Source organism: Polistes canadensis, unplaced genomic scaffold, assembly GCF_001313835.1.
Source record: "Polistes canadensis isolate GaletaPanama2010 unplaced genomic scaffold, ASM131383v1 scaffold_121, whole genome shotgun sequence".
Taxonomy (NCBI): domain Eukaryota; kingdom Metazoa; phylum Arthropoda; class Insecta; order Hymenoptera; family Vespidae; genus Polistes; species Polistes canadensis.
The window spans coordinates 404,347-417,741 of NW_014569668.1; the positions used below are offsets into that span (position 1 = coordinate 404,347).

The 13,395-nt window shown below is 39.7% G+C and overlaps 4 protein-coding genes and 1 long non-coding RNA gene across 9 annotated transcripts in view; 3 read left to right on the forward strand and 2 right to left on the reverse strand.

The window, feature by feature from the left end:
• Positions 1–2,928, forward strand: part of LOC106787960 (protein kibra) — a 30,364-nt gene extending 27,436 nt beyond the window's left edge. For both annotated transcript variants that reach the window (XM_014750762.1, XM_014750763.1), the window contains one exon: positions 2,800–2,928. In XM_014750762.1, the coding sequence (XP_014606248.1) occupies positions 2,800–2,839 (40 nt within the window). In that variant the 3' untranslated portion in view covers positions 2,840–2,928. The remainder of the gene's footprint in view (positions 1–2,799) is intronic.
• On the reverse strand, positions 505–2,792 carry LOC106787965. Its single transcript, XR_001381855.1, has 2 exons — positions 914–2,792; positions 505–829 (listed from the first exon to the last, which is right to left on the reverse strand). It is a non-coding gene; the product is annotated as an uncharacterized LOC106787965 (long non-coding RNA).
• A 371-nt stretch (positions 2,929–3,299) lies between the features above and the next one.
• Positions 3,300–6,808, forward strand: LOC106787962. The gene is made up of 7 exons (XM_014750765.1): positions 3,300–4,033; positions 4,172–4,431; positions 4,837–5,015; positions 5,092–5,338; positions 5,418–5,595; positions 5,842–6,067; positions 6,132–6,808. Exons 1-7 carry the CDS (start codon positions 3,535–3,537, stop codon positions 6,409–6,411), a joined length of 1,869 nt encoding a protein of 622 aa, XP_014606251.1. The 5' UTR covers positions 3,300–3,534; the 3' UTR covers positions 6,412–6,808.
• On the reverse strand, positions 6,556–8,849 carry LOC106787963 (hemK methyltransferase family member 1). Its single transcript, XM_014750766.1, has 5 exons — positions 8,219–8,849; positions 7,994–8,082; positions 7,682–7,895; positions 7,298–7,533; positions 6,556–7,193 (listed from the first exon to the last, which is right to left on the reverse strand). Exons 1-5 carry the CDS (start codon positions 8,564–8,566, stop codon positions 6,950–6,952), a joined length of 1,131 nt encoding a protein of 376 aa, XP_014606252.1. The 5' UTR covers positions 8,567–8,849; the 3' UTR covers positions 6,556–6,949.
• A 19-nt stretch (positions 8,850–8,868) lies between these two features.
• Positions 8,869–13,395, forward strand: part of LOC106787959 (unconventional myosin-XVIIIa) — a 39,150-nt gene continuing 34,623 nt past the window's right edge. Inside the window, exons 1-3 of one of the 4 annotated variants that reach the window (XM_014750753.1) lie at positions 8,869–10,683; positions 10,764–10,946; positions 12,616–13,371. In XM_014750753.1, the coding sequence (XP_014606239.1) occupies positions 10,812–10,946; positions 12,616–13,371 (891 nt within the window). In that variant the 5' untranslated portion in view covers positions 8,869–10,683; positions 10,764–10,811. Of the gene's footprint in view, positions 10,947–12,615; positions 13,372–13,395 lie in introns of all 4 variants that reach the window. The other 3 variants (XM_014750755.1, XM_014750756.1, XM_014750752.1) reach the window with 3 other exon arrangements.

Here is a 13,395-nt window from a genome sequence, read left to right on the forward strand (position 1 = left end):
GAGAGAGAGAGAGAGAGAGAGAGAGAGAGAGAGAGAGAGAGAGAGAGAGAGAGAGAGAGAGAGAGAGAGAGAGAGAGAGAAAGAAAAACTAGAAAAAAAACGAACGTTTACTCGTCGCTTCGGATGCAAGCGAAGAAAAAAAACACGTATTATTATTATTATTATTTTTCCTTACTAAAGTGCCCGATCTATTACACTAATGTATCGAATTAACGTTATATTTGTATTATTTAGCACGTTACTACGGAGTATAAGTATGATAATGATTAAAATCAATCATGATAACGATTTAATTAAGGAAGATTATAACGATAATGATACTTCATTTTCTTTTTTTCTTTTTTTTTCTTTTTTCTTCGTAAAGAAACATTACACGCATTACAGACATGTAAAGACTCTCTCCCTGAAAGGATCACAATTACAGCATGATTTGTAAGTAACGGTTCGTATGGTAATGATTAAAAAGAGATAAATATAAATATATCGTTATATTACTTTCCTTTGTTTTCTCTAATTTATTTCGTTATTATAATATCATTTATACCGGGTAAGTATTCGACGCGACACCCTGTATATAGGTGGAATCGTAAAGAGAGGTGGAAAGGTATAGCACAAGGGTCGAGGCATAGTTCAGTAGAGCGGTGCACGAGCTCGGCCGCTCATCGGCCAACGCGCGATGCTACTTTGGACTTTCGTACGAACAGCATTTTCCGCTTCCCTTGGTGCTGTCGTACAGATAGTGATCTTGGTTTTACAAAGTTCCGCCACAACGAGGGTTCAAGCTACTCTGCCACCTGGTGCTGGTTAGTTTTACATTATACCTAAAATCCTACTCAAAGATTTAGCGTCAAAGATTTATCCTCGCAAATGCCAGAGGAGTCAATGAAATTTTCGGAAAAGATAGTATACGTACGAATATTTCGTGGCAAATGCACACGTGGTTGATCGATTTTGATCGTATTATTGAAAACACAGCTAAAGAGACATCCGTGTGTGCCTCGTGTAAGGGTGGTAGTTCATTAATTTGCGCATTTGCAACTAGAAAGTCCATCGGCAGCTTAGAGAATAGGTAGGGGTAGGTAGGTAAACTTAAGTAATTTAACGCTTGCCGCAAGTGCGCGCCAGGTAATCGATATTATTATCGGCACGATACCTGCACGTGCGATACTACGCGTGCGATACTACGATCATTCTACGAAACTTTCCATATATTTCACGAATTTATATTTCGTTCCTCTCGAAATTCCAAATTTGAATCTAGAAATTTGATGACAAATAAATTTCGTCAAAGACAAATCGATTCCAGAAAGATTTCCATTAGATATCCGGCACGTTGGTATCTCTCTCGCGAGATACCGCCGGGAGATGCGAGGTAGAAAGGCATAACTTCACGTAGGGCTATTCAAAATCAATTTCACCGATTCTCACCATAGGAACTCGGTTTTCTATTGATTTAACATCTGACCATTGCCGTCTAAAAATATCTTTGCGCTGGGTGGTGCACATAAAGCTGATGATAATACGTATGAGTATTTCGACAACAAATGAAAGAAGGGCACGCATTATCCAACAAATAGATGGATTCCGAGATTCGATTAAGATTTCGTTTTTTATTCGAACGCGAGGGACGCGCGACACTTGAATGCGTTGGACGTTGAACACTTCGCCGAAGTTTCCGGACCGGAAACGCAAACCGACCGTAAAACCAGGTCGTCCTAGCGGCGTAGAAAAGTGCAAAAAAAAGGAACGATCAAAGAATGGACTTTGTTTAATCGAAGCGAATGGACTCGATTCGATATTTGGATGGCTCGCATTGTCTGGCCCATCTCCAAAGATTTTTAATCAAATGTGGATCAAGAAAAATACGCATATTTGTATCTGGCACTTAAGATTATTCCTTTTTTAATACACACAATTGTAATATTTTCGAGCGAATGTAAATTAATAAAAAAGACAACTTAACTGATCATTAAAATACCCTCTGAGAAAATTTGGAAATAAAACCAAACTATTACTTTTTTCTATTTTAAAGATAAGTTCTTATTCGGCCCAGTTAAAGACTTTTTATCGCGTAGGATATAGAATAAAATTGCATAAAAGATACCCGTGGAAAATATACTAGCGTACACATGTGTACACGTATCGATGATTGCATTAATAACAAATAAACTTTGTCCGTTCGATTTATATTTAATCTTTTACATATATAAAATATTATGAAAACTTTATTATTAAATCCAACTAGATAGATGCGTCAAGAGACGCATTATAGTTTATCTATTACATAGATACTTTTTATATCGATAGCTATTTGCTCCATTCATTCGATTGAATTCCATTAGAACGCAAAAGTTGAAGGTACCCCGACAAGTGCTTTAACATTTGTTTAAAAGCTAATATTTTGATTGGGAGATAATGATGCAATTTTCACGAGACATGTTGCCGTCTTTCCGTCACGAGATCGCGTGATAAAAGGACAGGTACGGTTCGTTTCTTTCCGTGGACGATTGTTTCATCCCTAGCATTGTCGTGACACGAGTTCACCCTCCTTCCCTATACTACTATAGGTCATTGCTCTCTTTCGCCGATTATTATCGGAAAGGATTTTCCAACTTTTTACTCTATCCGTCCACCATATTCTAGCGGACTTGAATAACTCTTATTTATCGTTTCTTCCTTCTGCCCTTGCAACGTGAAAGCTTGGAAGATTAAATTCTTATAGTCGAGCAGGGCATGCGTGGGTGTATTTCGCTTACGATAGCTTTTGCATTCAATGTTCGTCGCATTTTTTAATTTCAGAAGACGAGATAATCTTAATCGAGCATCTACCTGGTCGTAGAGTTCATCTGCAAGATTTTTTTTGGACTGGTATAGATGATGCTCCACCATGGGTGGATCCAAATCAAGGTTTGACATTTTACGAGACTAAAACGGTTCATCATACGGTTACCATCTATTCTCCAAATGATCGCGATAATAAAGGCGTTTCGGCACCTGGCCCACCGTATGGATCGATTCCTCAAGGACCCGAATGCACGACTTGCATTAATCCCACTCCGCGTTTGAACGATGACGACGAGGACCAAGACATTGGGGTTCTGATTGGCGAAGATCCTGGACCCAGGTTATTAATGTTAATTCATATATTTTTCGCAAGATCACACAGGAGAATAATATTACATTTTATTTGATACAATATTTATGCGAAATAGATATTGGTTATTGACCGTTTTACGTGCCGGGGAATCCATACCACAGAAGATTGAGTTGAAATTGGCTCGTCTCTATCGGATCGCATTTTCAAGGCAACAACAACGTCACCTTGGTCTTCTTTCAACCGATCCTAGAGCTCGTAGAGCTACGGAACAACGAGGATTCCACGAACAAATGGTGACAATATATGCAATACTACCTATTTAGTTTAACGAGCGCGAATCTTTGATACAATTACTATTTTAGACAACTGGACAAAAGTCGTTGAAAGAAAATGTAACGATTCCAACGACAAGTTCAATCGAATCGTCGAAAGAGCAAATGATTAAAGTATCCAAACGCGGAAGAAAAGTTTCCTCCAAATTTCGAAACAACGATAGTCAAACTCGCAAAGATTTCAATGAAAAAGACGATGGAAAGTATTCGCAAAAAATCGAATCGACTTGGAACCATCTGGGCTTGACAAAAATTCTACTGACAAGTTTGAAGAAAGAAGAAGACGATGACATAACGGATACTAATTCATCATCGATGATTTTTAAAGATCAACACCTAATAAACTTTAGTTCGAAGTCGTCCGAAGAAAGCAATATGGATATCAACTCTACTGTTTCGTCAAAATTACGCTCTTTGGATGGCGTCGTACAGGTCAGAATGCATAATACGAGCACGACCGAGAGCGAAGGTACTAGATTGATCTATTCCGTTCATCTTGGTGGAAAACCTGTGCCAGCCGAGACAGCCGCCAGAGACATGGCTCTACTCTCGTCTCAAGAAGTTGCTCTTGAGCTTGGTGTACCTGTTATTATTCGAAGCGAACGTGAGTTTATATTCGCGTATAACCCTGAAGACCCTTAGTAACAAAAAAGGACCAAATTTCTGTATCATTTGGGGAACGTATAGATTTATTCAAGTAGCGATTTATTTGCCAAATGATAATTTGTCAAATCATTTTTAGCGTATATAAAAGAGACGAGGCCCTTAGCCCTTTCGAGAAAAAGAGACGTTTGGTTGCTAGTTGGAGCTGCCGGAGCTGCTGTAATCTTATTAGGCCTACTTCTCACTGGTTTAGTCCTAATAGCCAAGAGAAAACGAGCTCACAGCGCTGTCGTAGCACCACCGAATAAAAGTATACTTAAAAAGGAACGGGATTATGTTCTACCATCTCCTGGGGTCGACAACGCAACTTTCTTGACGCCTGACTCGGCGGAAGGCAAGGTAAGAATATTTATTTTCTATTATAACATTTTCGCATTAAAATGCAAATAGGGCTAGGGCCGATTAGTTTGAATCGCAAATTATCGGTAGAAAAGTTCTTCTTCTTCTCCCTTTGATGAAAAGGGTGAAGAAGCGTTTGGCCAGATACAATCGTAAGAATGTTTCCGGTCGCGTGATGTGACCAAATAATTCTCTTGAATTGAATTCTCCGCTCTTGAGCGGAGATGGAAAATGATATTCGTATTAACGTTTACATGCGATCGCAAAAGAATAAAGGGGTATTACGAAGATGAATTTATACTCTCCTCTCGTTGGCATGACGATATCGATTGTAATTAGCGTTGTTAGAGTCCAAGTAAATATCCAAATTGCGTGTCATCCCCTAAAGTTATATTTTTTTGGCAGATCGATGGTACCAGTCAAAGACAAACCCCAAGAACTCTTTCGAGAACTCCTGATACGACCGACAGTCTTCATCGTAGCGTCGACGAGTTTTCCACGGATAACGACGACGAGGAGGAATCTAAGAAACCTGTTGTAGTTGGTCCTTGGAGCATCGAGGACCAACCTTCAAGAAAAACAAGGTAACGATATAAAGTACAATTTACAAAATGGACATCCAACAAATCAAACGATATAAAAACTGCATATAAAATACAGAATTAGCCAGGGTAGAATGATGAGAACTAACGCCATCGATCCACCAAGAACTCCGGATTCGATGGATACTATTGCTGATCATACGGAGATGTTGGAATCTCTTGAAAATGGTTACCCGAGGCAAGAAGAAGAAGAAGAAGAAGAAGTCTTAGCCTCGCCGCGTTCTTATCTGTCCATGCCTTCTTGCAAGCAATTTCCGAGTATGCGAAACGTAGAACCACTTTCAAGAGTCCTCGAGCCAGTAACAGTAAGAGTTCATCCATGTTATGTTATGTCGTTGCTTTTGCTACTAGACGACACGTTGGAAAAGTCTTTTACCTCATTAGGTCAAGCATCTGGACGTAGATTCTCCCGAAAGTGGAAGATGCAGGAACAATGGCTATGCTAGAAATGAAAAAATCGGCGGCGAGTCGTTTTTAACCAGAGCAACCAGTACTTTTCGAGACCCCGGAGTCGTTGGACCTATCGTTTGGACTCTTAGGAGACAAGGATTATCTACGGAAGGTGCGACGCTTATCCATCTTCCCTTATAACCCTTTACCTTTATATTTATACATTGATGCGAGACGAAAGCGAATCAACCGTTATCGAAAGAATTTTTTCGAAATTTTTCTCGAAATATGTCATGAAATAAGATGGTACATTTTAATACTGATATTTCGATTAGCTCGGTAACGGTTTCGCCAGCGAAATCAATGGAAATGACTCATCCGGTCGCGCATTCTCTCGAAAGTTTTGCATTATTACCAGGTGGTAACGGTACATCCGAAATATCGGACGTCGAACAGGTCTTCGTGGGTTCGGGTGGTCCCGTGGGTCGTGCTAGAAGACGCCTCCACGAACTCCTCGAGGACTCGTTCAGCCTCTTCGGAAGCAGAGAGCCCAAGCCTAGAGAATTCCAAGCGACGAACACTCGTCCGAACTCTGCCGTACGCGCGACGAATGCTCTCGCGATATTTACCGAAGACAGGAACAGGTAATTTTTTATTTCTATCTTCTTTTTCAAATTAAAGTACGCGTGTACACGTACTCGTTTTTAGTCTGACGTCAACAACGCTGGCAGAATTAAATACTCGACCTCGCACGTCTATATCAAGAAGAAATTTAGTAGAAGACATTCCTGAAACTGATCAGTCGAATCATCCACGTAATGGTACTTGGGGTTCGAGACCGCTTAGTGCTGGTCCCTTTCACAAACCTAATCTACCAGAAGTGGATACCAAACGTATTCTAGCGGATTCTCAACTCTCGCCGGAAGATCCAGCGGTACCTTTAATCAGCAGTATCAAAAAAGAATTGGAAAAGTTCTCTCCGCGATAAAGAATTTATTAACGATTCCAACGCGCGCGCGCGAAACAATTGAATCGACGAAAATTCTTGACTTTATCAGCACGGCGTTTATATGTCGCAGGATTGCTAACCAATTTCTCGGTAGATCGATATCGGTATCAATTTCATAAGTCATTAGCACACATTACGCATTTGTATTTATGCCAGCATAAAACATAATACACAAGATTGTTCATTAGGTTTAATCGATTAATATAACTTTCATTTTATCTTGATCAATTTGAAACATGTATCATTGTAAATACCATAATTCGATCTATCACGTAAATGATTGTAAGTAATTTTCAATTGACGACCGACAGCTATCGAAACACTGTCGTGATGGAATACGTTTTACGATTAAAATATCATAGAATTTGATCAACGAGTAATAAGACTTTGTTGATTGTATTTAAATACGATAATACCTAACAATGTTTGATATCATGGATAAAATTATAAAACATGGCGTATATAACGAGTAAAGTGTTTCTCCGTTTAAACGAATATCAGAACGAATAACGTATTTTTACACAATCTTAGATATTTCGACGAATCGATCGTTATTGCAAAAGTCTTTATAAGTATGCTCGTAATGCAGCTTTAGAGTATCGTATTTTTTCACGAAGAAACTTATATATTCGGGATGTACTGGATCTACTTCGATAAAGAGACGACCTCCTGGCTTCAATGCCTTGGCACTGTACTGTATAAGAGGCTTGATAATCTTCAGTCCATCTATTCCACCATCTAAAGCCCTTAAATCCTCGTAACTGTGTATATCCGAAAAAAAATAAGAGTACAAAATATGTATACGAGTGCGTGTGTACTACTCCATTCTTAAAACCATGATAATCTGAATTCTAGAATTACGTACATTTTAATTTCTGGCTCTAATCTTAATATATCCTTGGTTGGCACATACGGCGGATTACTAACGATAAAAGAGAAACTTCTATCTTGTAAATTTGTACTGTCAGATGATGTTAATGTTCCATCTTCTTCCAATGTTGCCTGCATTACGGTCACTCTTTCTCGCAAGCCAAGCTTGCTGCAATTTTGTTTTGTTAAATCGCAAGCATGCGGATTATTATCGACTGCTATACATTTAACCTAGAATAGTATGAAAATTTACTCCGAACTATTTTTTCCATAATTATATTTATCCCGTTTATTTTAATCACCTGTAATAACGTTATAATTATTCTTGGAGTTTTTCAATTATTATTAATTAATTAATATACTCATAAATACAGCGTACCTTGTCGGAGGAGTGTGCCAATGCTAGTGATATCGCGCCAGAACCACAACCGATTTCAAGAATTTCATGATGAGCTTCTTGCAAATAACTCAGCCTTTTCAAAATAATATCCACTATTATTTCCGTTTCCGGGCGTGGAATAAAAACGGGGGGAACTAATTTCAAGGTAATATCTCTAAAGTCCCATTCACCAATTATATACTGAACCGGCATCCTGTGGGACTTCATTTTCATGAAATTACGCAATACAATGTGATCTAAACAACGAATACCAAATATTCTTATTTTTCATACTGTTATCACATTTGTTACCTGGACAATCTGCATTCGCAAAGTGACTCTAACTCCTTCAATTGATCTTCCGTAAGTCGTTTATCTTGAAAATTTGTGACATCTAGAAGCTGGAAATAAAATGGAAAGCGTGAAAAACTATTTCAAGTTAATTATTTCACTGTTCTATTTGGAAAAGAAAAAGTCAACACTACAAAATGGCAATGTACGTAATACAGAGAAATATACAAATGTTATATTTTGTACCTTTTTTAAAGCTACGACGTGCGCGACGATGTGCTCGATCGATTCAACGGGTTCTGGTATGGCCTCGCTCTCAAACCGGTGACTCCATTTTTCAACGATCTCCCTAATGGTCGAACAATTCTTAGAGGAATTCGTAGAGGAATTGCTAGTAAAAGCACGATTCATCGCAACGTTGTTCCCGGTGCGCGCAATACTCATTGTCGTGCTTTTGTTGATCATGAGAAAACATGTTTTTAATATTCGACGATACAACATCTTGTCTCGAAGAGGACTCGTCGAGGTGTCGTTATCGAAGAACGTTATCGATTGATAAGAAATGAAGAGGCGTTTTCTTGAAAATACTGACATCTACCGGAGGAAATTTACAATCGGAAAGAGCACGAATAATTTGCTAATAATACAATAACTAATGTACCTGTATTTTAATGAAAAAGATTGAACAAAAAAATGAAGATAAAATGTGAATTGGCAAGTCGGTACGTTATCGATCGAAGGAGTCGAAGCCTCGAAATAGTACAAAATCGAAAAATATGTCCTCGAGTAACGTTCGAGTGGAAGGCGCAAGCGCGAATTCGTCCTCGTGGATGTTCGGCTGATCTCGGAAATGGACGAAGCTTTGTGGGGAGGAGAATGTGCGGCGAGGATCGTACCGTACGTGTACCGGCGGTGGCGGCGGCGGCGGCGGCGAGCACACAGGTCAGTCGTTGCTGCTCTCGATCTTACGTAGTAACTTATGCACGCCGTCGAATTTCACCTGGCTCTCACGTCGTCCTCGTCCTCGTCCTCGTCCTCGTCCTCGTCGTCCTCGTCGTCCTCGTCGTCGAGCCAACAGCAATCGTCGTGGCGAGAATCTTCGACCGACTCATGTGAGGGGAAAAACCAAGACAGTGGGACGAAACCGATGTCGAGTGCGACGTCGTCTTCGAGCACGAGGACTCGCGTCAACGAAAAGAGGAAGAGGAAGAAGGTGCTGTTATACGAAGAGGGTTCGTGTAACGACATGACACCTCAGCGTCGCTAGTTACTACTTCTCCTTGTCCATTTATATGTATATATATGTGTCCGTGCGTGCCTGCGTGTAGTGCAACAAGCAACACACGTATTTGGAATACAACGTTGGTGCTGTCGCTTAGTGGTTGCGCTCCTGTATCTTTTCGATGTCTAATATCAAACTAAACGTTCATTCCTCCTCTTCCATAAGAAAGAAAGAGTTTCTACGGTTGAGCAAAAAAACGCCGGCTGAGCGGAACACTGTAGACGTCGGCGGGGTTCTATCACGCACCGATATGAAATTTATTTTTTGGGAGGGGGCCTTTTTATTGCTATATTTTTCTCTTTTCCTCTCTCTCTCTTTCTCGGTTTTACTAGCGAGATTGACTTATGATTAAATGCACATCATTTTCTTTCTCTCTCCTTTTCGCTTTTCACCCGACACGACGAACACGAACGAATGGGCGAACGAAATACGAAGGAGCGAGCGATCGATTGGCGCTGTATTTGATGGTAGTGGTGGCCGCCGAGAACGAGAAAGGTACGGTGAAAAGTGACAAGTAGATAGGGAAAGAGAGAGAGAGGGAGAGGAAAAGCACTCAGCACGTTATCTCTCTCTCGCTTCCTTTTTCGCGTTCTTTACGCAATGCGACGTCGCAGTGTATTACGAATATACTCGTGTGGTTAGAGAATGATGAAAAGGGATAAAGAGAGAGACAACGCAAAGTGCACAGCGAAAGTTGCAATGCGAAATACATAGATGATTTACCTTGTACGTTAGGTAGGCACGTGCGCGCGCGAGTCTGACGAAGCAACGAACTGAACTCTGCCTTTACCCGAGGTAATCATCAAGCCAATCGCATTGAAGACACGTTTAAATATACCGGGAAAGATTGTCAGTGAGACATTATTTGGAGAAAAAGTCGCAGTCGTCATCGCACCGCCGTCGCACCGTCATCGCATCGACGGCCATCATTTCCGCATAGTTTGGAAGCATCATGAAGAAAACACAAGAGGAAGTTGCTCCGGCCGGTGGTTTACGCCCTTGCGGCTTCGTTCTTGACGAAGCGATAACGATAACTGCGACTGCGACCACGACAATCGAGTAGCAACGATTCCTCGAATTTACCTTGCTGGGGTTCGATAATTCTACCATACCATCCTTTCTCTCTCTCAATCTCACTCTCACTCTCGAAACACACACGCCCTATATATACTCGCGTACCACTTCCTTCTCCCTGATCTCCCACCATCCACCTGCAACCTATCCCCTTTCCTTCCATCGACAGTGCTCTCTCAACTAGCCAATGTCGTTTTGTGCGCGTTCGTAAATTTCTCCGAAGTGTGCTTGTGTTCGTTTGTGCGTGCGCGTGCGTGTGCTTCGCGTCGTGTCGCATCGTCGAAGCACGCGTGTCGATGACGAGTCGCGCGCAATTTTTCAAAGTGAGAAAAACATTATTATCTTCGTATCGGCGGTGAGTACTACGTTTATTTGTTGATTATACCTGTGTAAAAAAGAAGGAGAGAGTGATCGTTATCGCCATCGTCTTCTCAGCTGGTCGAACGTGCTGTATCGTTTTTGAAGTGTCGCGCGAGCGAGAAAATGTTCAACTTCATGAAGAAGGCCACGGAGAAGGACGACAAGGAGAAGAGAAAGAGGGAAAAAAAGGAAAGGAAGGATGTCAAGAAAAGGGATCGAGGGAGTATGTCTGCTGAGGAACTTCTACGACTCGATGAGGTGAGACTCATTTAAACTTATTTACCTATTTATATTTACATACAGGATGTCCCAAAACTCACTTTACTGATAGTAATCAAAAATATCAACCAAACAAACGAACTTTGTTTAAGTGAAATAATCTGGACACGCATCTTTGTTTAATTAATAAAACGTAAGGCAAAGGGTTAATAGAATTATAATATTTTCTTTTTCATTTCAAGGATTCCAAATACGCGTGGAGAAACATTATTTGTCAGTCAGATTGAATTACTTTTGGGACACCTTGTTTAGCAAGTTATACGAATGTATATATTATATTATATATGATTAAGTAAGAATATATCTAAATTTATAAGCAAGTTATAAATAACAGATATGGATGTATGTGTGTGACAACAAACGTATACTCATGTGCGAGCAAATCGTATAGAAGTAAATGATAAGAATGCATATGTCTATGTGTAGTAAGGTATTGATATACAGTGTGATTCTGTTCTTCTTTAAGTAAAAATTAAAAAAGAAATGATTGCGAAAAAAAATTGATAGATACAACAAAAAACGCATTAGAAAATGTTTAGAATGCGACTTTTAATATCTCAGCCATCTCTCTTCGTTTCAGTAGAGATTACTCCGTTATTAAAAGTACGATCAGAAATATTTTTATCAGATCAATTTTTCTTCTCGACGAATGTAGCAACGTCACTTTGAATTTTTTCCAAATAAACCTATAATTCTTCTACGCCTATCTGTTAGAGGATTTGAAGACGAATTCTGTAAGTACCATAACATAACACATATTATTTATTTTGCCAGTTTACTACTCTAAACGAAAATAGAATTCAAATTGGACGACGCGGAAGACTTACCGATTATTTTGTTTTTTGTTACTACTTATATTCGGATCGTTTATATTTTTCTTTTTATAAACAGTATTTCTAATATGATACGCATTCAATAACGTATATTTTTACGTATCAATCACAATATTTTATTGCAGCAAAATGGATTCTTATATGTTACATTGATATATTAACGTTATCGGATGTACCGATAAAAAAAGAGGACAATTAACTGATAATGTTTGAAACCTTGTGAAATCGATAGAAGACACGAATAAATAAGTTATTTACTGTTAAGCCATTTAATAGAAAAATTATACGAAGATAGAAAAAATAATGATTTTTCCTGTCATTTCCAACTAATAGGATATATGATACATACGTACATCTAAGTAAATTAACGAGATATTGATCATCCTAATTTTAATAAGATTATTCGAAGGAAATAAAAATGGAATCGCGATAAATGTTGGTGCCTTTCGAATCCACCTATCTTATTGGCTTTTCGCACCAACTATCGCATCCTTCGATATGCTTTCATGGTTACAATAGCAAAGCTGCGGTCTGGGAACGTCATGAACGTCGCGTTAAATGCAGACAAGCGAACATCTAGCGAAGAAGAAATTTGTGAACAATATATCTATATATATAATACAAGTCGCATCAATAACTTTTGTCGGGTAAAAATGAGTAAATAATCGAATAAGCATACTATACAACTTATCAATTCTTGAGCGTTCAATTGAATCGGTAAACAATATTTTGATTGTGTAATCGTAACAATGATAATCCATCAAACGGGTAAAGAAAGAATAATGAAAGAAAATAGAGCATTTTTGTTCGGACAGGTTCGAAGATCTCTGAAAATACCAGGACGCAGAAAGGAAAAAGAAAAACTACCTAGCGGTATAACAGCCGATTATAGCGCGTCTTTTTTTGCTCATTTGGATCGGAATCTATTGGAGAACGCGCAGAACACTACGGGTGGAACAGGAAATACGGCGTTGGGTGGTGGTACAGGCTCGGGTTGGACAATGAGAACGCCTGATGGTTTGACGCAGAGCGACTCGTCGGAGACATCGTTGACCTCTTTGAGCACAACGACGACAAACGCTGGTGCCAAGAATCTCCCTCCCCTTCCACCGAAACCACCAAAAAGAGGGATATTAAAAGGGCCAAGATTAAGTATCACCAGTGGTACAATCAATGTCCTTTCGGAAGAGGTCGTTTTACCGAACGGGAATGAAGCTGGTTACCAAGAGGCTAGTAATTTGTTGGTGAGGAACACTTTGCAGAACGAAGTGATAGCCTATCAGAATGTACCGCCTACGCACTCGCCAAGCTTAGGTGCAATGGCTATTGGTCTTTCAAAGGACGAAATTTGCAGTCCTTCCGAGGAGGACGTTCAATCTTGGCGAATATCTTCTCAACAGGCTTCTCTTCATCATCAACATTTATACCACCATCAGACAACACAGCAATTCCAACAACAGCAGGAACATCAACATCAACAGCAGCATCATCAACAGCAGCATCATCAACAGCAGCAGCAGCAGCAACATCATCATCATCACCACCACCCGGCCGAGTCGAAGCTACTTCAGGTATTAATGGAAATGTATAATAAT

Excerpts from the sequence above, each read along its gene's own strand:
- LOC106787962 (XM_014750765.1), top strand. The coding sequence starts at position 3,535 with ATGATTAAAGTATCCAAACGCGGAAGAAAAGTTTCCTCCAAATTTCGA. Across the intron at positions 5,016-5,091 it reads CAACCTTCAAGAAAAACAAG|AATTAGCCAGGGTAGAATGA; the intron begins GTAACGATATAA and ends TATAAAATACAG. Across the intron at positions 5,339-5,417 it reads GAGTCCTCGAGCCAGTAACA|GTCAAGCATCTGGACGTAGA; the intron begins GTAAGAGTTCAT and ends TTACCTCATTAG.
- LOC106787963 (XM_014750766.1), bottom strand. The coding sequence starts at position 8,566 with ATGTCAGTATTTTCAAGAAAACGCCTCTTCATTTCTTATCAATCGATA. Across the intron at positions 7,896-7,993 it reads TGCGAATGCAGATTGTCCAG|GATGCCGGTTCAGTATATAA; the intron begins GTAACAAATGTG and ends GAAGTCCCACAG. Across the intron at positions 7,534-7,681 it reads TGGCACACTCCTCCGACAAG|GTTAAATGTATAGCAGTCGA; the intron begins GTACGCTGTATT and ends ATACTATTCTAG.